General features: G+C 34.5%; 1 protein-coding gene across 1 annotated transcript in view; it reads right to left on the bottom strand.

Annotated features, from left to right (window-relative positions):
• Mic26-27 (MICOS complex subunit 26/27) overlaps window positions 1-24,384 on the bottom strand; it is a 60,470-nt gene that overhangs the window by 19,577 nt on the left and 16,509 nt on the right. Inside the window, exons 3-4 of the mRNA XM_090407334.1 lie at window positions 22,857-22,982; window positions 22,116-22,170 (exon numbers count right to left, since the gene is read on the bottom strand). Coding sequence (XP_090263460.1) covers window positions 22,116-22,170; window positions 22,857-22,982 — 181 coding nt within the window. The remainder of the gene's footprint in view (window positions 1-22,115; window positions 22,171-22,856; window positions 22,983-24,384) is intronic.

Raw genomic sequence — 24,384 nt, 5'->3', positions numbered from 1 at the left:
TTCTGTTTGCACATAGCTGAGCAAATAAATAGATAACTATAGTCTGCTCACAACAACCATAAATTGGCTGGTAAATCACATAAGTGCAAGCAAGAATGATAGCCACAAAAAGAGAGAGAATATTTCTGTTGTCTGTGAATCAATGTGAGTGCCTTTGCTTACACTCACTTCCTGCTGTGTGAAGACTACAGAAATCATCGGTAGGCTTAGTAATGCAATAGACATATACAGGTAACCCTCGTATAACGCGGATGTTAGGTTCCATAGAAATGCCGCGTTATATAAATCGCATTATACAAGACATAGATCACATAGAAAAAGTAGGGTTAGGTTCCGAAATCGTTTTTTTTTTTTTTTTTAAATTATATAAACAATGACATATCAAACAAAAACAATATTTTTATTTAATTCAGGTAATTCATGTAAGTTAAGAAAACATAAACTATGACAAATAAGTAGTATAAAATTCTAAAAATTACAAATTTAACATAAATTTCATTGCACATAATGCATAAATGTTTTAGAGACAATAAAATAAAGCGCATATATTAATCGTCATCAGAGTCTTCAGAAATAACATTTCGTAGATGTTCTTTAAGTGGCTGGAGATCGTCACCACTTGAAATCTCTTGGACATCATTTGTATAATTCTCATTGTATACTTCGGCTGGTTTAGTCATCAAGAAGTCGGTAATAAGCCTTTGCTTTCCACTATGTTAAAATTTTTTATTAAGTTCATAATATGGCGCTAAACAAATATCCAATTGTCTCATGAATTTTCCCGAGCGCTCCATTGAGGGATCATTATCCGTAAAATAACTTCCTAACTTTCTTGCCAAGTCCAATCCTTCTGCTAATTTCTTTAAACTGAATTCTTTAACGGATTCATCACAATCAGAATCTTAGGCAGAACTTTCCCCGCCATCTATTAATTGTATCAGTTCCTCTAAATCTGTTTCTCCATAAATTAATTCACTAATTTCGTTTTCAACCATATCACAAAAGCCCTCTCCACCAAAAATGTGTGCGATGTTTATTATATGACATAGCTCGGCATCCACTGGAGGTACTAAATTTTGTTCCATTATGGCTTCAGGCCATATTTTTTTCCAGCAAGCATTCAGCATAGAGGGTTGTAATTCCTTAATGGACAAGAAATAATTTTTACACAATTCAATACTGAAAACTCTTTCCGTGCTTGAGGCAGTGTCATGTTTGGATTAGATTCCATTTTTTCCAAAATTAATTGAAATGTTCCCCGAATATAATATGACTTAAATGTTGATATTATTCCTTGGTCGAGTGGTTGAATAAGTGAAGTAGTATTAGGCAGCAAAAAAGTTAATTTAATATTCGGATGGCTTAAATTTGTTGGGTGGCCTGGTGCGTTATCTAAAATTAGTAGAATTTTGAAGTCCATATTCTTTTTCTTTGTGTAACTTTCTACATCGGGTACAAAACACTTGAAAAACAATTTTCAAACATGCTAGCTGTAACCCATGCCTTTTTGTTGCCTGCCCATAAACAGGTAGGATGGACTCGTAGAGTCCTTTCATCGCACGAGGATTTGCAGATCGGTTAATAAACATTGGTTTTGCCATGTAATCACTTGATGCATTACTACAAAATAGTAGAGTAATTTTATCTTTGGAAACTTTGAATCTAGGAGCTGATCTTTCATTTTTCGAAATATAGGTGTGTTTTTGGCATTTTTTTCCAATATAACCCAGATTCATCTACATTGAACACCTGGTCTGCACTGTAACCACCTTCTTTAATGATTTTTAAAAGTTCTGCTGGGTATTTATGGGCAGCTTCAACATCTGCTGATTCTCCCTGGATTTTAAGATTATACAAAGAAAACTGCTTTTTAAAGTTTTCGAACCAACCCTTACTGGCAGAAAATCCATGCTGAGAGATTTCTTCTGAAGAATCTTGATCAAGTTGTTTTAAATGTTTATAAACTTTGAGAGCTTTTTGCTTAATAAGGTGTCCATCCAAAGGAATTTTCTTTTGAGTGCAATCTTCTATCCAAATCATTAGAGATTTCTCCATTTTTTCTATTAGAATATCGCGAACACAAGCAATGCGCTTACTGTTGACACAGCAATAACACTTTCTCGGATTTTATGTTCATTTTGTTTGATTGTTCGAATTGTTGATTCATTTAAATTCAGAGTCCTTGCAACAACTCCTAGTTTTTCTCCAATTTTCAACCAATCCAAGATTTTAATTTTTTCTTCGAGAGAAATGAATTTCCTCTTCAATGTTGGTTTTTTTCCCCTTTCGTTGCAGTTTTAGTGGCCATTACAATAAAAATAAACTTTTACATTAAAAAAAAAAAGCATTACATATGTATGTAACTCATAAGAAAATAAACTGCTCTGCTTGAGAATAACACACTTATGATTTTAAATGCGCTTTCCTGGCAGAAAAGGAAGACAATTTTCAACAATAGACACTTTATACAGTAAACCCTAGATGGCAAACCTATGGCACGTCTGAGAATTTTGCTGGTATGTCAACGATTTACAGGCTTGCAATTTATACGCTTGTAAATTATTCAAGTTTTTTTTTAATTGTCACAATACGTACAAGCTGAATTTTGTTTTACACAAGACAGCAGCTATAAAGATGTTTTGGTGCGATATTAACAAAAGATCATGCGACCCAAAGACAAAAGCAACCGACAAGTATTGAGTTGAAATGCTAATCTCTTCAATCGAATTCCATAACATCTGAAACTGTCATTACAACATTCATTATTAGTTTTAACACATTCACAACAGGGTGTCATTTATCGTTCTGATGGAACTTCTCATTACTGACTGGCTCAAATCACACAAACGTTTCAACCCTTGGTTGAATTTTATGGCTTCTTGTTTGTGTTTGAGGTGGCAGGCGAACTCACACATTCATTATATGGCATGTTTCAATTCTTGGTAGTCTTTTATTTTTATTTATCCTTTGTGATCTGTCATAATGACATCGAGAATTTCAAATGCAATAAAAAAAAACCTTATTTCATAATTGAAAAATAGTTTTTAGTTAGATAGTGTTTCATAATTTTTCAATTATGAAACACTTATTTCATAATTGAAAAATATTTTTAGTTTAGGTGCAACATATGGTTTTGCTTAAGTCTATACAGCCTAGTTTCTGTGAGAGGTGAGATGCGAGTTATTAGTTAGTGCCGTTTTTATTCTGTCTCTAATTGCACTATTTGTTGAGAATGACACAGACTGCAAAAGCCCTCTATTCAGTAATGCAATAAAACTAAATTCGATACTTATAACTACTTGCGCGATACGGGCAGACACAAATTTAAACGAAGATAAAATTTGATTTTTAAATCCCGCGTCAAAAATAACCTTAAATAAATATATATATAAATAAATAAATAAATAAATAAAGGGTTACTAGAAATTGTAGACTGCATTATATTGAAACTGCGTTGAACAAGGGATACCACAATTTGTAGACCGCGTTGTATAAGTACTGCGTTATACGAGGGTTACCTGTATATATGTTAATTTTCATATTGTGTGTGTGTGTGTGTGTGTGTAAACGAAAAAAAAAAATGTTGTCAAATCCATAAAATTTCTCATATGTACTCTCAAAGGATGCACAATATACTTCACATTATTACTAACTTCCTATCAACAAACAAGTGTTGATCCTTCACAAAAAATTGTGTAATCCATTATGAGTCATACAAATGAAACAGTACTATGTATATCTTCTTCTGCAGCTTGTCCCACTTAAATAGGGTCGCTGTTCTCAGTGAGTCTCCTCCACATTCTCCTGTCTTAGGCTGTAACCACATCAAGTTCTTTATCCTCAATCCTCTGTCTTTCCTGGAAATTCTCCAAGAGGGGTATTACTTTCCATAATGACTGCAGAATGATTTCACTTATATTCAATAACAACCATGTAAATATCATTTCTTCTCTATAATTAACATTTTTCTAGTCAAAAATCAATTCAACAGTAAAAATTGCACAGCTGTTTCATACATGCACATAGGAAGTAATTACTTTATAAATCCTTTACAGATTAGATGACTTTTTGTATTAATTCCATAAATCTGTTTAATCATCATTTGTTAGCCATATAGTTCAAATATTTTTCTGAGTAAATAATTTACTAAAAGACGCTTTTCAATTAAAACAATATTGGCAATATACAGTGGACTAACTACAGCAGCAAACTTGTATGGATCACAGGAATTTTTTGTCATAGAGGACAATCTGTTAATTTCCTTTAGAACAGTGTTGTGCCTATGGAGCTTTAGTTGGTAGTTTGTAATAGTGAGCGAGTTGGTGATAATGGTGTTTGCTATAATTAGTCACTGTACAATGAATTGCATGATTTCCAACCTCAAACAAACGACATCCAGAAATCCAGAGTTTTCAAAGAACAGTTGGTTTTTTTGTTATTTTCTCATCTTAGTAGAGAAATCCCTGTTCATTATGCAACTGTACACTGTTGCTAGAAATTATGAATTCTGCTTTGTGTATCTACTTAAAGCCTAAGTTCAATAATTTTAGGAAGCAAAATAAATACAAGTAGATGGGTTTCCTAATAAATATATTTATGACAGCAAAAATTAAAAATAAAATTACTCGTCCTTGTCTGTGATGAGCGAGAATTTTTTTATCAACAGAAATGAAATTTTTGAAGAATTTTTATCTAAAGAAATCAGAAGAATGGTTTCAGCTCAACTAGCAGCTATACAATGCCAATTCTATGGCATTAAGAAGTTTTACTGCCAAGTTACAAAATATATCACATCTGACAAGAAATTATATTCTTTTTTTAATTCCTTACCCAAGCATAATCAAACAGAGTTTGCAAGTGAAGTATCTTCACAACTATCTACACAAACACACACACATATATAGAGGCTACTTACTTCACGTCGATTGCCATAGTATCCTACAATGCAAAAACATTATGGGAAGGATATTTATATGTGTGGATAGGCTTATGTGTTCATCAGACATGTTGTAATAGGTTTCACGGTATGATAAGAACACAGATGGTTAAGAAAATAACTATTTAGTTTAAGAAAATAACTTTAGCTTTTAAGTTAATAAATAGTTATTTTCTTAACCATCTGTGTTCTTATCATACCGTGAAACCTATTACAACATTATGGGAAGGATCGCTACCCAGATCAGTTTTGACTTTTATTGTCCTTTTTGACATTTACTGTATGGGAGCCAGACCCAGAAAGACACCAAGGTTAAATCAAAGCAGAAGTCATATTTTCTATGTACAAATATCACCATATTATAAGACTCTGAATCTGAGATAGTGGTAAGAAGTTTTACCATTGGATTACAAAACATACTAAACTTCACAAGAAGTTATATTTTTGGTTTAACTCTTTATCCAAATTTAAGCAAATGAATATATATATATATACAATATGACTTCTGCATTGATTTAACTTTGGTATCTTCCTGAGTCTGACTTCCACTGATAAATCCTCAAATAAAGATTGAAAAGTAGTCTGGGAAGTGAAAAACATTATGGGAAAGATTTTTGTATTGTGAGATACTGAAGCAACTGATGAAAAGTCAATAGCCTATATATACAAGAATATAATTTCTTGTCAAGTATAATGACATGTTTTATATCACAAATAGTTGTTTGTATTTTTACCTCACTTATGACTATAGTTTGCCCACCATTTGTAGATCCCTTCTTGGCATTTTGCCAAGAATAGTCGATTCATGCTGAAGGGGAGAAAGAAATGAAGGATGTACGAATTGGTCGCCAATATGCGAAATCATGTGCTTTCTTATCTGTCGCTGTACTAGTACTAGCTTGATTTTTGTTGTCACTTTTTTGCATTATTTTTTTATTATTAATTTGTATGATGGATCCAGTACAGTCAACAAGTTCTGTTGTTAAACATTTCAGTAGCTCTTGCAAAAGAATATTGAATAATGTGCTGACATTCTGCAAAAAAGAATCGTCAGAAGGCCATCTTCTTGTTCCCCTTTCTCAAGTCATAAAACGTGCAAGTGCAATTGCAGGCGTATCGGGGTCGACTGTTAAAAGAATTCGTAGGGAATCAAAAGGTGAAGGTAAGCCAAAATTTAATCTCCTAAAAAAAAAAAACCACCAGAGAAAGAAAACCATCGAAACCGTAGCTTTGAATGATTTTGATGTAGACGTTATAAGAAGAACTATTCACGAATTTTACGTGGTCGAGAAAAGAGTGCCAACTGTTCTGAAATTGATTCCTGTGCTTAAAGAAAAAATTAATTTTCTTTGGAAAAGAGAAACATTAAGGAAAATACTTCATGAAATCGGATTTTGTTTTAAAAAGTCCCAGAATAAAAGGAAACTTATCATGGAGAGAAGTGACATTGTTTTATCCAGAACGCAGTATTTGAGAGCAATAAGACATTTCAGGGAGGAGAAAAGACCGATTGTGTATCTAGATAAAACTTGGATTGATAGTAATTTAACTTATGGAAAATGTTGGCAATCTAAAGAAGAATGTGGAGTGCTACAAACCGGAAATGCCTCACGGCGCATAATAATTTTGTGTGCAGGTGGAGAAATGGGTTTTTTTACCAAATTCAAACTTACTATACAAAGCCAATTCAACTACTGGAGATTACCATGGGAAAATGAATTCTACGATCTTCGAAAAGTGGGCAGAAGAAAAACTGATTCCAAACCTTCCTAAAAATGCCGTTGTTATAATTCATAACGCTTCATATGACTTTATTCGATTAAACATCATCATACGTATCAATGATTTAGGCCTAGCATGGCCTGTTCCGGCCTTAGAAGTCATCGTTGAATCGTTTAAGAGGACGTCCTGGTTTTCTTTTTTCCTAATGGCTTGTACTTTAAGGCTTGTTTTGGTAATCTTTCTGTTTTCATTCTTTGAACGTGTTTCATCCATTTATGTTTATATTTTTTAATTTTTTCTATTACTGGTTCTTGGTTTAATTCTTTCATAATATCTTCATTTCTTTTGTGATCAAAATGGATATACTTTGCAGTTTTTCTCATAAACTTCATTTCTGCTGTTGTTAATCTTTGTTTGTCTTTTTGTTTTATTGTCCAGATTTCGCTTCGATACATTAACACTGGTAGAGCTAATGTACAGGGTGTTCGGGATAAATTTGACAGTTTCGTAAGGAAAAAGAAAATCTTCTTTGTATCTATTAAATTTAATGAATTGACAAAAAAACATTACAGGCAGAGTTAATTACAATACTATCAACAAGATTTACTCAAAATAACCACCATTAGCATCGATCACAGCTTCAATTCTGCTTCGGAACCTCGAACAAGCTGATGCTACAGTCTCCCTGGGAAGGGCCGCAAAAACTGTTTTAATTTTATCCATTAACTGGGCTTTTGTATTACTGGAAGTGCGATTGGTGTCTTTTTCAACTGCGCCCCATACAAAATAATCCATGGGGTTAAGGTCTAGGGAGTTTGGAGGCCAAACATTTGGACTGGTGAAGTCGTAGAAATTTTCAGACAACCATTTTTGACTTTTCCCAGAGGTGTGGCAAGGGGCCGAATCCTGCTGCCATACATACGGCCTACCATTGGCTACCCTTGTTATCCAGGGCTTGACTACAGTTAGCAACTCCACGAACAAAGCCCGAATTCCAATGCCAGGGTTCTTCAACACCTGCTCCTGCAGATTTGCGAGGAATTCTGCTGTACGAACGCAATCAGATCGTCTGCTAGGGATCTTTCTTCTGGCTACATCCTCGTAGTCACCATTGCAAGTCTCTAGTTCATACCTGATTGTTTTTACTGTATTCAGGGAGCATTGGGCAGCAGTCGTAATATCCTTATTTTGATGGCGGGCACGAATCATCATGATACAAGTTATTCTCTTCCATGATTCAGGTGGGTTCCAGCTATCCATCCTTTCTGACATCTTGTATATGAATGAAGAAGGGTCCAAACTTTTAAATGAAGAGAAATGTGTGTTAATACATGTAACTTACGGAAAAATATAATTAATTATAAATATGTCAAATTTATCCCGAACACCCTGTATTGTATACTTTTAGTCTGGTTTGTTTTTGAACTAGGTTTGGTTTAAATATAGAGTTAATTACACCTGTTATTTTTAAATATGGGGTGCTTAAGGGTCAAAGCTGTAAAACTGAGAGGAGACCTCCACATAGCCTTTAAAGGAATGCGGAGAACCGACCACGGCTTCTGACCTAATATCCAATCCTCACCTTCTCGTGGTGCACCCTGTTGGATATCTACTTGGATACTGAACGAACGAGGATAGGCTGGCAATTTGGGATTTAGCCAACCAAATTGTATTCTTATTGGTTAAACCAAAATAAAAAATGATGGTACAACACGACAAAATTTCATGCCGGCTGGGTCGTCGCCCGGTTAAACAAGGCCCCCGTTGTTTTCGCCAGGGAACCAGGGCAAACAGCGAAAACTCAGCTACTCGAACAAATCTGAAAACAAACCTCAACTCAACATCACCAGAGTTAAAGATAGGTACTATCAACGTAAGAAGCCTGAGTAGCAAAGAAATGGAGCTAGCTGAGGAATTAGATAAGTACCAGATCGACATAATAGGAGTGACTGAAACAAAAAAGACCAAAACTGGTGAGATCTTTCTGAGCAATAAATATAAAATGTTATATTCAGGCAATGACAATCAATGAAAAGAAGGAGTAGCCATAGTATTCAACACAAAATGCGAGGCTAATCTTCTTGAATGGCAGTCAGTCTGAAGTAGAGTAATGTGGGCAAATATGAGAATGGGAAACTGGACAATGAGACTTATTTGTGCCTATGGTCCCACAGAAGGTTCTACTAAGGTAGAAGTGGAGGAATTTTTTGAGGCTTTAGAAAAAGCAACTGACACAATGAAAAATGAAAAGTTGGTCCTTGTTGGGGATCTAAATAGCAGAATAGGAAATGATTGTGAGACATACAAAAATATTTTGGGAAAATTTGGAGAAAAGAGCAAAGCTAATAATAATGGCAAATATCTGTTGGATTTCTGCTCTGGACATGGACTGATTATTACTAACACCATGTTCCAACATAAAAATGTGCACAAATTCACATGGAGAGAAGAGGCTAGAAATAAGAAAAGTCTCATTGACTATGTTATTGTTGATAGTGATGTTTTCTCCCTGGTGCAGGACACCAGAGTGTACAGAGGATTTGAAATTGGAAGTGATCACTATTTAGTCTTGAGCAGGATAAAATTGAATTTCATATTGAAAAGAATAACATGTAAGAAAGTTTTAAAGCGAATAAAAGTTGAGCAGCTCTCAGATGTGAACTGTAGACTAAAATACAGAAAGATTATTGAAAATAAAATAAAAGGGTTTGAGAACAGGAATCAAACCTTGGAGATTCAGTGGCAAACTCTGAAGAAAACATTGATTGATTCTACCAGAGAGGCATGTGGTGAGGTTGTGTGCAAGGATAAAAAAATCAGAACTCCCTGGTGGACACAGGAAGTTAAAGAGGCAGTGAAGGAAAAGAAGAAAGCATATCAAAAGTTCCTGGCAAATAAGTCAGCTTTTACTCTTACAGAATACAGAGACAAATGTAAGAAAGCTAAACAGTGTGTAAAACTAGCTAAACAAAAGTCATGGGAGGACTTCGGCAAGAATATAGAAAATAAATATCAAGAAGGTGGCAAAATATTCTGGAGGTTGTTGAAGAAGCTTAGGAATGGAGGAAAGAGTGCTGTAAAAGGAGTTAGAGATGATAAAGGTGACATGAAAACGGGAGAAAAAGATATCCTTGAAGTATGGAGTAATTACTTTGAAAAACTGCTAAATGAAACAAGCAGTGATGACAGCACAGTGGTAAAAAACACTGACCAGGCATGCAGTCAGGAATACATATCCATACTTGAAGTAGAAAAAGCCATCACAGACTTGAAATGTGGAAAGGCAGCAGGAGTAGATGATATTCGACCAGAAATGATGAAGTATGGTGGTATAAGAGTCTTACAGTGGCTGCACTGCATAGTTCAGAAAGCCTGGACAGAGGGACAAATTCCCGATGATTGGAGTAGAGCTCTCATAGTACCTATATATAAAAAGGGAAATAAAACTGAATGTGAGAATTACAGAGGTATTTCCCTACTGAGTGTTCCTAGCAAGATCTATGCAAGTATACTTGAGAAACGGTTGAGAAGAATTGTGGAAGAAAAGCTTGGTGAAGAACTAGCTGGATTCAGGCCAAATAGAGGCTGTCAGGATCAGATCTTCACTTTACGACAAATAGTCGAGAAAGCATGGGAATATAACAAAGATCTGTATTTAAGTTTTGTCGATCTGGAAAAGTCATATGACAAGGTGCCAAGAGAGAAGCTATTCAATACGCTGCAGTTATATGGTGTCAATGGGGCATTATATCAAGCAATACTTAGTCTTTATTTGAGTTGTAAGTCAGCAGTAAGAATTGAAGGAAGTATAGGAAGATGGTTTAATGTTAAATCTGGTGTGAGACAAGGATGTACATTATCCCCTCTGTTATTCATTATCTATATGGATCACATTATGTAGGAAAGTGGTATTAAACATGATATCAAAATTGGAGATGTTAATGTCAGCTCTTTGCTTTATGCGGATGATGTTATACTTCTAAATAAATCTGCTACAAGTCTGCAAGATTCTCTGACTAAATTGAATAGCTGTTGTAATAGATATGGTATGAAGGTCAGCAATAAAAAGACAAAGACAATGAAAATAGGCAGAATCACTGAAAATGTCAACTGTGTTGTGAATGGAGAACCTGTGGAACAAGTAAAACATTTCGGCTACTTAGGCACGATTTTTAGTGAAGATGGTAAATTAAATATAGAAAGAGACCACAGAATCAGCAAAGCTGGTATGGTGGGAAGTCAAATGAATAAATTCATATGGAATAAGAGAGAAATTAGTCAGAACACTAAATTAGCTGTATACAAGACAGTGTTCAAACCAGTTTTAACTTATGGATCTGAGAGCTGGGTCAGAAGTAAAACACTTGACCAAAAACTAGAGACCGCAGATATGAGAGTCCTGAGAAAGATTATAGGCGTGAACAGATGGCAGCAATGGCAATATCATATTAAAAACGAGGATATTAGGAAAGAACTTGACATTGTCAGCTTCCAGGAATGCGTTAGCAGAGCTAATCTCAGGTGGTATGGTCACTTAAACAGAATGGGCAAGGAAAGATTAGCAAAACAAGTGTTCTCTGCCAGGTTGGCAGCAAAACGACCCAGAGGAAGACCAAGATATAGGTGGACTGACACAGTACAAAGCACCTTATACGATAGAAATATAAGATCTGATAATGTTGGAGTCTTGACAAGTAACAGACTGATTTGGAGGAAAATTGTAGATAGGAAGTTAGTAATGATGTAATATTTTTCATGTAGTACTATCATATTCTGTACATCCCTTGAGGGTACATGGCAGGAATTTGATGATGATGATGAATTTTTACGTTTATATCTTTTTCATTTTCATATGTGATCATACATCCTAGGTAGTTAAATGAATTCACCTGTTCTAAGATCTTGTTATCTATTACTATTTTTGTTCTTGCTGGATCTTGTCCTTTAAAAGCCACAGTTTTTGATTTTTCCGTTGATATTATCATACCATAATCTTTGGATATCTTATTTAGATTTAAAATAGCTTTCTGTAAGTTATCTTCAGAATTTGTAATTATTATTTGGTCGTCTGCAAAGAGGAGAGTATTTAAGTTAACTGTAGGTGAAAGTTTAATTCCTTGATGTAAATTTTTACTCCATTTTATTATTATTTCATTTAAGTAGATATTTGATTATTTTCATATATACTTGTGATAGCTTTTAGGATATTATTTGGCCTTTATCTTTCTTTTAATACGTTAAATAATATGCTTCTTTTAACTTTGTCAAATGCTTTTTCAAAGTCATGTTTATTCGATTAAACAAAGTTCCAAATTGGTCTAATAAGAAGCAAGTTCTTATGGATTGGCTCTCTGCAAATAACATTTCTCATTCTCCAGATATGCAAAAAATTGGAATTGCTTAATTTGGTCAAAAGAAACTCGCCCATAATTAAACTATTTAAATTCGACAGGATGCTCAAAGAGCATGCATTTCTACTTTGAGACTACCACCATATCATTGCGATATTAATGCTATTGAGTATGTTTGGGCAGAAGTGAAAAGTTTCATTCGCCATCGCAACGAAACTGGGGATATTGACATGCTGAAACTTTTTAAGCTTTCAGAACAGGCGATTGAAAGTATTACAGTTCAAAACTGGGGAAAATATTGCTCTCATGTCACCTCATTGGAAAATATATATTGGGACAGAGACGGAATTATCGAAGAATTATGTGGACCTTTGGTGATCAGTTTAAGTGAAAATGATGGCGATTCGGACACTGATTCAGATGACTCTGAAGATTAAAAGAATTTAACAATGTTATTTTTTCCAACATTTTTTTTGCATGGGTTTGTTAAAAGAGTCACAACAAGTCATAAATAATTAATGAGGTTAGGACATTAAAGTGTCTCAGTTCTCTCGACTGTAAGTTTAGAATACCTAAGGTCATTTGAAATAATTTCTGTTTTTCTGTATAATTATTTTTATTTTATAGAAAACTTTCTTAAAAATAAACTTAGTTACATTTTTGTTTTATGCTATACCTTTTTAATTTTGTTAACACTCTACGTACATTTTTCCAACTGTTATACAAGCAAAATAGTTACACTTTAAAAACAGCAACGTTCATAAAAGAAAAGCTAAATTTTCCGACCTATAATAATAAACAAACTCATCCCAGAGGACAGACTGATTACCCTATTATCGGAATAGATTCTCCTTTTTCTGACATGCGCAAAAGAGTCGAGGGACCTCTAATCGGTGGGCGAACTATACTGAGGAGCAGTCCAGTCATTACAAATAAGTTTTGTTAATTATCACTGATTCTGTCACACAGGATATGCACATCATTTTTAAGCGTGAGCATGCTGCACATTTTAGGTCAACCAAAAGATTGCAAAATTCTTATTCTGAGCAATTGTTCAGCTTGCCCTAAAGCTGAACTCCTGCACAAAATAAATGTTTATACACAAGCCCAAGGAATATTATGCTCTGTTGCTCTGTGAAGTCTAAGTATCACTCACTTTTCATTTTGTCAGATGTCGTAAATACTGGCAAGCATGTAGAGACATTTATTAAAGAATTTAACATGAAAAAAATGCATTGGTTCATCACTCATATACCTTGGGAGAGGGTACAAGCCTCAACATTGAAAGTTGAGGCCTGTCTTAACATGATAATTGAAATTGTTCACAATTTGCTTGAGTATGCAAAAAGTGTTATCCTGCTGCCAGGTGTATAGTAGAGAGGCTTAATGAGAATATCTGGTTGAGTGGATGAACACTGATGAAGAAACACCTGTTGTTCATCACTATACTGACTTCACTGTATAGTGATATACATGCACATAGGATTTTATTTTTGTTGATACAGTTTTGCATCTGAAACTGTAGATATTGTTCTGAATCCTGATAAAAATAGTGAAAATCATCTCATCTCATCTCCCTTATACCCTCTTTTATCTTGCGGTGTCGAGGGTCCATTGATCATCGGACCTCACTCTGCCCCGGTGTATACTATGGCCTGTAGTGTTGAGTTCTCGAGGCCAGTTTGCCTGCTTTGCGGGATGAAAAACCCCAGAATAAACTGGGGGAAAAACCTTGCTGTCCACGCCCAAGACTGGCTAACTTGGCTATGGCTGAGGAAGATCCTTCAGCTCCTCACGTCACCGATGGGAATCGAACCTAGGACACTCCTTCCCCAAGCATATGGTTGCGAAGCGCATAGCCACTAGGCTAACCGTGCGGACTTTAGTGAAAATCATGACAATGAAAATGAAACAGATGTAGATGAAAACTTACTACTGACCAGATAAATTAGTTGACAAATTGTGTGTGTGTGTGTCTGTGTGCGTATATGATGGGATGGTTCGAATATACTGAATAAGGACTCATGGACCAACAGGGCCATAAGGGCCAATCATCTTGATTGTAAGGGAAGTGGCACTCCCATGGACCCATAGCTGGATCTATCCTCTCCTCCTCCTACTTTGAGAAAGATCCACTTACTTTAATTTTTCCTATAAGGCTTTATCAGCCAACTCTTCTTATTTTATGACCCTTATGCTATTAGAGTACTCGAGGGCCATGGGGTCTTTTCATTTCTGGCCTTACAACTATGCCTTCTCTATAAGCCTTACTGTAATTCTTCTATAATCTACTCTTTCCCCTTTCAATATACCCTATTCCTCCTATGGGTTTAAATTCGGAAGAAGGCTAGTTCAAAAGCCTTAAGGTAGCAGCCCTACCACTGAACTATTCCATCGTCAGGCTAGTCCCCTGACATGGAGAACATAATTCTACTAGTAAGCTGACAGAAAAAGATAATCGGATTGAATCTATAGGAAACGACCCTGGAATGGAAAAGGTAAAACAAAAATGGAAACGACAAAACATAATGCACATAGCAAACTGGAATATAAGAGGAATAGCATATAAAGAAATAGAATTAGACCAATTATTAAATGAAAGAAATTTTAAAATAGCAGTAATCACTGAAACAAAAAAGAAATTAAAAGGAACAATAAAAACCGAAAATTTTAATGTGATATACAGTGGAGTCGACAGAGACCAAAGAGCACAAGCAGGAGTCATGATTTGGATTCATAACTCCCTTTCAAAACAGTTAAAACATTATAAATTATGGAATGAAAAATAATAGAAGCTAGAATAAAAATAGATAGGCTATTTAACAATAATTGGTTTATATGATAGCCTGTGTAGCTCAGTGGATGTGGCGTTTGCACACCACTGCGCTTGGCCGCATGAAGGAAGACTTCGTTTCGAGTCTAGTCGGCGACTAGAGGAAATTTTTCTAAGCCTTTTTTCGACCGGTTCCCGAGTTAGTCGATCTCTGGCACAGGCAAGCAGGTTTTTCCTCCCGGAAACTCGGGTTTTTCGTCTGGTAAACTCAAGAAAATCGACCGTAGAACCCACATTATTTCAGACATTAAATAGGGTTAGGGACCACGAGATGGCGGCACATTTGAGCCGTCTCTCTTCACTGCGTACTGCTTAATTAGTGATAGCTTTGGGCCATCTGTCTCTGATTGGGTACCAGTGGAGATTGAACTGCCCACTCAGTCTCCAAAAGTTAGATAGGGCTAAATGGCCTCGCCTACTCCCGTATACGGAAATAAAAAGGCGTTAGCTGATTTTTTTTGATTGGTTTATATGACCCAGAAGAGGGAAGAGAAGGATAATATTGATTTTTATAATCAGCTACAAAACATATATAATAAAATAAATAAAAATGATTACGTAATTTAGCAGGAGACTTAAATGCAAGAAATGGAAACACGAAAATTACTAATAATATAGGAATACATGGAGAACATACTCTAAACAGGAATGGTAAAAAATTGATTGACTTTGTAATTTATAATAACCTAAAAATAATGAATTCTTTCTATAAACATAAAGATATACATAAATATACTTCTGCAGCAAGAGGATGTAAATCAATATTAGATTACTTTATATTAAATGAAAAAACATCAAAATTTTCACTAGAGAGTTCACAGAGGATATGAAATAAGCAGTGACCACTTCCTTGTTAAAATAAAATTAAGATTACCACCTAAATGGCTACAAGTAACAAAACAGAAAGAAAAATTGAAACATTTGTTTATAAATCTAGACTATTGAATGACACAAATGTACAATGGCTATATGAACAAAGAATTAACCAATATCTAGATAAAATAAAACAAAATGAAGAAATAGAATGGCTTAATATAAAAACGATACTAAATGCAGCAGCATATGAAAGCTTAGGAAAGACCAAAAAATTCAATAAAAGAAAAAAACTGAAGATCTGGGATGATACAATCAAAGAAATAATCAAAAAGAAAAAAGAAGCCTATCACAAATGGTTAAGCAGTAAAAGATTAGAAGATGAAATAGAATATAAAAGAATAAGAGCCATAGCTAAAAGAGAAGTCAGAAAAAGACAGAGACTCATGGAACAAATTTGTTTCTAATTTAGAACATGATTTATATAAAATAAGACCCAATGTATATAAGATTTTGAAACACTTAAATGCAGATACCAAAGAAAGCATAAAATTAAACACCGACTTGAAATTATGAGAATTTCTAAATTACTACACAGAATTATGGACAGACAAATATTTTAAAAAAGACAACTGGCAAACAATTAACGAAAATGAAAAGGAAGTAACTAAAAAATAGAATTAGAAATCAGCCTGAAAGAAACAAGAAACGGAAAATCACCTGGAGAAGATAAGCTAGGTTCAGAACTATATAAATATGCAGGAACAAGATTCAAAGAAAGATTCTTATTATTTTTAAATAAAATTTATTCAACTGGTATCCCCCTAATAGAATGGAAAAAAGCAATTGTGATTCCTATCTTTAAAAAGGTAATAGAGATGACCTAAAAACTATAGAGGTATCAGTATACTAATTTACTGTTACAAAATATAAAGCAGAATCTTAAATAGCAAACTAATGAAATATTCCGAAACCTTTATTTTAGAAGTACAGAATGGATTTAGAAAAGGACGATCATGTATAGATTCGGCCTTTTGCATAAAATTAATAATAGAGAAAAGAAGAGAATACAATTTAGAAACACATATTGCATTTATCGACTTTGAAAAAGCATTTGACAAAGTTATCATCATCATTATCATCATCAAACTCCTGCCGTGTACCCTCAAGGGGTGTACAGGATATGACAGTACTACATGAAAAAATTACATCATTACTAACTTCCTATCTACAATTTTCCTCCAAATCAGTCTGTTACTTGTCAAGACTCCAACATTATCAAATCTTATATTTCTATCGTCTAAGGCACTTTGTACCGTATCAATCCACCTATATCTTGATCTTCCTCTGGGTCGTTTTCCTGCCAACCTGTCAGAGAACACTTGTTTTGCTAATCTTTATTCTCCCATTCTATTTAAATGACCATACCACCTGAGATTAGCTCTGCTGATGCATTCCTGGATGCTGACAATGTCAAGTTCTTTCCTAATATCCTCAGTTTTAATGATATTGCCATTGATACCATCTGTTAATGCCTCTAACCTTTCTCAGGACTCTCATATCTGCAGTCTCTAGTCTTTGGTCAAGTGTTTTACCGCTGACCCAGCTCTCAGATCCATAAGTTAAAACTGGTTTGAACACTGTCTTGTATACAGCTAATCTATCTGTATACAAGACTAATTTCTCTCTTATTCCATATGCATTTATTCAATTGACTTCCCACCATACCAGCTTTGCTGATTCTGTTGTCTATTTCTATATATAATTTACCATCTTCAGCAAAAATCGTGCCTAAGTAGATGAAATGTTTTACTTATTCCACAAGTTCTCCATTCACAACACAGTTGACATTATCAATGATTCTGCCTATTTTCATTGTCTTTGTCTTTTTATTGCTGACCTTCATACCATATCTATTACAACAACAACTGAATTTAGACAGAGAATCTTGCAGACTTGTGGCGGATTTATCTAGAAGTATAACATCATCCGCATAAAGCAAAGAGCTGACATTAACATCTCCAATTTTGATATCAGGTTTAATACCACTTTCCTTCATAATGTGATCCATATAGATAATGAATAACAGAGGGGATAATGTACATCCTTGTCTCACACCAGATTTAACATTAAACCATCTTCCTGTACTTCCTTCAATTCTAACTGCTGACTTACAACTCAAATAAAGACTAAGTATTGCTTGATATAATGCCCCATTCACACCATATAACTGCAGCATATTGAATAGCTTCTCTCTTGGCACCTTGTCATATGCCTTTTCCAAATCGACAAAACTTAAATACAGATCTTTGTTATATTCCCATGCTTTCTCGACTATTTGTCGTAAAGTGAAGATCTGATTCTGACAGCCTCTATTTGGCCAGAATCCAGCTTGTTCTTCACCAAGCTTTTCTTCCACAATTCTTCTCAACCGTTTCTCAAGTATACTTGCATAGATCTTGCCAGGAACACTCAGTAGGGAAATACCTCTGTAATTCTCACATGCAGTTTTATTTCCCTTTTTATATATGGGTACTATTAGAGCTCTACTCCAATCATCTGGACTTCGTCCCTCTGTCCAGGACTTCTGAATTATGCAGTGTAGCCACTGTAAGACTTTTATACCACCATACTTCAGCATTTCTGGTCGAATATCATCTACTCCTGCTGCCTTTCCACATTTCAAGCCTTTGATGGCTTTTTCTACTTCAAGTATGGATATGTATTCCTGACTGCATGCGTGGTCAGTGTTTTTTATCACTGTGCTGTCATCACTGCTTGTTTCATTTAGCAGTTTTTCAAAGTAATTACTCCATACTTCAAGGATATCTTTTTCTCCCATTTTCATGTCACCTTTATCATCTCTAATTCCTTTTACAGCACTCTTTCCTCCATTCTTAAGCTTCTTCAACAACCTCCAGAATATTTTGCCACCTTCTTGATATTTATTTTCTATATTCTTGCCAAAGTCCTCCCATGACTTTTGTTTAGCTAGTTTTACACAGTGTTTAGCATTCTTGCATTTGTCTCTATATTCTCTAAGAGCACAAACTGACTTATTTGACAGGAACTTTTGGTATGCTTTCTTCTTTTCCTTCACTGCCTCTTTAACTTCCTGTGTCCACCAGGGAGTTCTGATTTTTTTTTCCTTACAGATAACCTCACCACATGCCTCTCTGGCAGAATCAATCAATGTTTTTTTTCAGAGTTTGCTAATGAATCTCCAAGGTTTGATTTCTGTTCTCAAACTCTTTCATTTTCTTTTCAATAATCTTTCTGTATTTTAGTCTACAGTTCACATCTGAGAGATGCTCAACTTTTATTCGCTTTAAAACTTTCTTACATGTTATTCTTTTCAATATGAAATTCAATTTTATTCTGCTCAAGACTAAATGGTGATCACTTCCAATTTCAAATCCTCTGTACACTCTGGTGTCCTGCACCAGGGAGAAAACATCACTATCAACAATAACATAGTCAATGAGACTTTTCTTATTCCTAGCCTCTTCTCTCCATGTGAATTTGTGCACATTTTTATGTTGGAACATGCTGTTAGTAATAACCAGTCCATGTACTGAGCAGAAATCCAACAGATATTTGCCATTATTATTAGCTTTGCTCTTTTCTCCAAATTTTCCCAAAATATTTTTGTATGTCTCACAATCATTTCCTACTCTGCTATTTAGATACCCAACAAGGACCAACTTTTCCTTTTTCATTGTGTCAGTTGCTTTTTCTAAAGCATCAAAAAATTCCTCCACTTCTACCTTAGTAGAACCTTCTGTGGGACCATAGGCACAAATAAGTCTCATTGTCCAGTTCCCCATTCTCATATTTGCCCATATTACTCTACTTGAGACTGACTGCCATTCAAGAAGATTAGCCTCGTATTTTGTGTTGAATACTATAACTACTCCTTCTTTTCCTTGATTGTCATTGCCTGAATATAACATTTTGTATTTATTGCTCAGAAAGATCTCACCAGTTTTGGTCTTTTTTGTTTCAGTCACCCCTATTATGTCGATCTGGTACTTATCTAATTCCTCAACTAGCTCCATTTCTTTGCCATTCAGGCTTCTTATGTTGATAGTACCGATCTTTAACTCTGGTGATGTTGAGTTGGGGTTTGTTTTCAGATTTGTTCCAGTAGCTGACTTTTCGGTGTTCACACTGGTTCCCTGGTGAAAACAACGGGGGGGGGGCCTTGTTTAACCGGGCGACGCCCCAGCCGGCATGAAATTTTATCATGCTGTACCATCATTTTTTATTTTGGTTTAACCAATAAGAATACAATTTGGTCGGCTAAATCCCAAATTGCCAGCCCATCCTCGTTCGTTCAGTATCAAAGTAGATACCCAACAGGGTGCACCACGAGAAGGTGTGGATTAAACATTAGGTCAGAAGCCCTGGTTAGTTCTCCACATTCCTTGAAAGGCTATATGGCGGTCTCCTCTCAGTTATACAGCTTTTACCCTTAAGCACCCCTTGACAAAGTTAAAAGAAACATATTATTTAACATATTAAAAGAAAGACAAATACTAAATAATATCCTAAAAGCTATCACAAGTATATATGAAAATAATCAAATACAAATAAGATTAAATCACACGCTATCATATATGAGAGAGATAAACCAATTCATCTCTCTTCAAGTTGCTAAGAGGGATGTCCCCTCTCAGCAACTCTTTTTAATATCTATTTAAATGAAATAATAATAAAACAGAATAAAAATTTACATCAAGGAATTAAACTTAAACACTCTCCTCTTTGCCGACGACCAAATAATAATTACAAATTCTGAAGATAACTTACAGAAAGCTATTTTAGATCTAAGTGAGATAGCAAAAGATAATGGTAATGTAATATCAATAGAAAAATAAAAAACTATGGCCTTTAAAGAACAAGATCCAGCAAGAACTAAAATAGTAATAGATAACAAGATCTCAGAACAGGTGAATTCATTTAACTACCTAGGATGTACGATCACATATGAAAATGAAAAAGATATAAACGTAAAAATTGCAAAATATTTAAAAATAACAGGTGTAATTAACTCTATATTTAAACTAAACCTAGTTCAAAAACAAACCAGACTAAAAGTATACAATACATTAGCTCTACCAGTCTTAATGTATGAAAGCGAAATCTGTTTATGAGTTCAGAAATTAAGTTTATGAGTAAAACTGCAAAGTATACCCTATTTGATCACAAAAGAAATGAAGAAATTATGAAAGAATTAAACCAAGAACCAATAATAGAAAAAATTAGGAAAAAAAATATAAACATAAATGGATGGAACACGTTCAAAGAATGAAAACAGAAAGATTACCAAAACAAGCCTTAAAGTACAAGTCATTAGGAAAAAGAAAACCAGGACGTCTTCTTAAATGCTTCAACGATGACTTCTAAGGCCGGAACAGGCCATGCTAGGCCTAAATCCTTCATATGCATGATGATGACAAATTAATCAGAGGACAAGATAGAGCAATACTAATTTCATTTGATGTATGAAAAATTATGCAGGGAAAGATCAAAGCACATCTTTGTTTCAAGATGTTCTGTTCCCCATGTAACAAAGAGCCATAATGAATCAACTATTGAACAAAGTTCTACAATCCCAATAAAATTCTAAATTTTGCACTTTGAGAGCGGTACTGTTGTAACAGTCCATGTAAGTGCAGCAACTAATAAACCTGCTTTAGTGTGCTTTTTCAGTATACTAAACTGCTAAACCTTATCGTTTCTATCTGTACTAATGTATGTATTTCATTAAAATCACTTAAATTGATATTTAGACATTTAATATTTAAGTTTCTAGCAATCAATGGTGTTTTCAAGACATGGGAGAGGTATAAGCACCTCTGCAAGATGTACTTATACCTCTCTGAAGAGTGACAGTATATTGCACCCCTCAAATGAAAAGGACTCGAGTTCAATTTTTGTTGCAAAAAGAGGAATATAGGTTTTTCCAATTGAAGTTGAATATCATATGCAGTAGCAGGGTTTTATTTGACTGGAAACTGACTTTTGCATCCGAATACAGGCAAACTGACCAGGAGAATACACAATTTACAAACAAAACATACTACTGCTGGTAGCATACAGTAAGTGGGTTGTGTGTAGAAGATGGTAGTGGCATCATGTGATTGGTTGGAGAGTAGTGGAGATGGTGAGCTGTTTGTAACAGATTAGAGTGCCCTCCCTCAATGAGTCCTTGGAGGTGTCATATAGCAATGATAATAATAATTAGTGAGTCAGAGGAGTACTGATAAATTATTATGTAACATCTGTTGGTCTAGCAAAATCGTTAATCCAGAATGGCTATGGAACTAAGGATACTGGAAATTCAGTGATGTATCTGTATTACCTTTTAGCATCTGGAAATAAATATGTATAGTGTATAGCTCCATAAATTAACAGTAAAAGCATTAACAGTACATTTTCTGAATATAAAGCTTACTTTTAGAGTGCTCCACACCAGTTAGGTAAATAGTCTTCGTCTGGTCTGTAACACTCTAATAAATAAATAAAATATATAACACGAATATAAATTATTTTTCATAAATTACATCCTGCATTTTGGAATAATAATAAAGAATAATTTTGCATATTTTATAAGAAATTTTTATATTTTAATATTACTTATTCTGGTAGGATAGTATTTTATGTACTGTCCTAGCAGAATGATGTAAGCAAGTTTACATAAGAACAGAGGCATATACAGAGGACCATTAAGATCTAATTCTCCCTCTACAAAACCACTCGAATCTTCAAATTCTCTGAATCCCTCCCCCTCTTGATAAACCACAGGAGAATGCATACAGTTAACAGATTAACAGACAAAAGATGGTCATCTCATTGCTTTAGATGCCTGCATAATATCAATAACACAACCTTTATGATGAAAGATCAATAAAATAAAATACTAATAATAATAAACTGAGCAGTGATTTATGAAGTCATTTTAAGAGATTTCATCATCATACTGAATTTTTGTCACTACTTAACGTACTGGTAAGTATATACAAAAAAAATAAATAAATAAAAAATAAATAAAAATCCCCTCCCCACTTTTAGAAGAATCAGGTCCCAGAGATCTTTAGCCTAGAAAAATGCAATGCATGCCACTAATTCACAAATAATATATTTTTGTAGAAATAATCTAAAGCTTAATAATGATAGTGAATGATACTATATTTACCTCAACAGCATTTATGTATGGAGCTACTGATTTTCGAACTTTTGAGATTTGCTGTTCCAGGGGTCCGGGTGGAGTTTCAATAATTTCATACTGTTTCAAGTCTTCTGGATCATTGTAAATAGGAAGCTAGATCAAAATTAATAAATGCGCATTAAATAATGTTGAAATGTGTGTGATCTTCTATGTGATAATACAAACACAGTTAATGTATAAGATAAGTAAATGTTTGATTAATTACAATTTCCAAAACAAAATGTGATTTATGCATCCTTAAGAATTATCATAAAAACCTCTACTGCAGTTTCCAAATTAACACACACACACACACACACACACTACATTATACTGTTCACCAGAAGTCAACTAACTAACAGTAACACTGAAAACTGAGAGGAATACACCAGTGGAGTCTAAAAATAAGAGAATTAAATATCACAGGGTGATTCAATCTATATCAAGCACAGAACTAGCAACAAATATGATGTAAAGTAGTATATTTGATTATACTCACAATAAAGTATATAGATGTTCAAACTCCCCCCCCCACACACACACACTTTTAGAAGAATCAGGTCCCAGAGATCTTTAGCCTAGAAAAATGCAATGCATGCCACTAAATGACAAATAACATATTTTTATAGAAATAATCTATTGAATGATATTAAATTTACCTCAACAGCATTTATGTATGGAGCTACTGATTTTCGAACTTTTGAAATTTGCTGTTCCAGGGCTCTGGGTGGAGTTTCAATAATTTCATACTGTTTCAAGTCTAGAAATGTGTCCCCAACCCCTCCGGCTACATGGATAACATCAAGACGGTAGCTGAATTCACCCCATACCTGCTCAAAAGTCATTGAATTCGTCTCACGTTCTCCTCCGATACACATGGTCTGCCTGAGCTTTTTCCCTTACACAGACAACCTGTCTACTCAAATTGATAATTCCATGACAAATGCTTTTAGGTTTAATGTTGAAACACACGCTGCACTGCAGTCGTTGGTTTTAATGAGCTCACGAACGCAAAAAAATTTGTGCTGCATAGCAGCCATTTTGCTCACAACTGATGCAGCTGCATAGCTGTGCACTAGGCAAGCACTCTAGCGGTAGTATTTCAAACTTTAGGACCTCCTCTTTCAAATGTTATGTACATCATTTCACATACGATGTATAGTTCAGGAAATATAGTTACACAAAATTGAGTCCATCTTTTCGAATCACCCTGCATAACTTACCATAAAAAAACAAGAAAATTGAGAATGAAATATTATTATATAGGTATCTTCATGGAGTCAAAGACTCATTATAGGAGACCCACGTTAACATTATCCACACATTACCTATCATACCTTTCATTAACCTTTTGGGGAACTTGGAATTACTTCTGGAAATCTCTTTCATCCATTCATTAACCACACTCTTACACAGCTTCTAGGGATGATCCCCTTTGTTCTCTTCCTACTCATCACGTATTGAAAAATTTCTTTTGTGTCAATATTATAGAATCCCTTTAGTAACTTATCATATC

Source organism: Typopeltis vanoorti, chromosome 17 (genome assembly GCF_054136105.1).
Source record: "Typopeltis vanoorti isolate ZY-2024b chromosome 17, IOZ_Tvanoo_1.0, whole genome shotgun sequence".
Classification (NCBI taxonomy): domain Eukaryota; kingdom Metazoa; phylum Arthropoda; class Arachnida; order Uropygi; family Thelyphonidae; genus Typopeltis; species Typopeltis vanoorti.
Note: the sequence above shows the minus strand (reverse complement) of the source record. Positions and strands in the feature narration are given on the sequence as shown.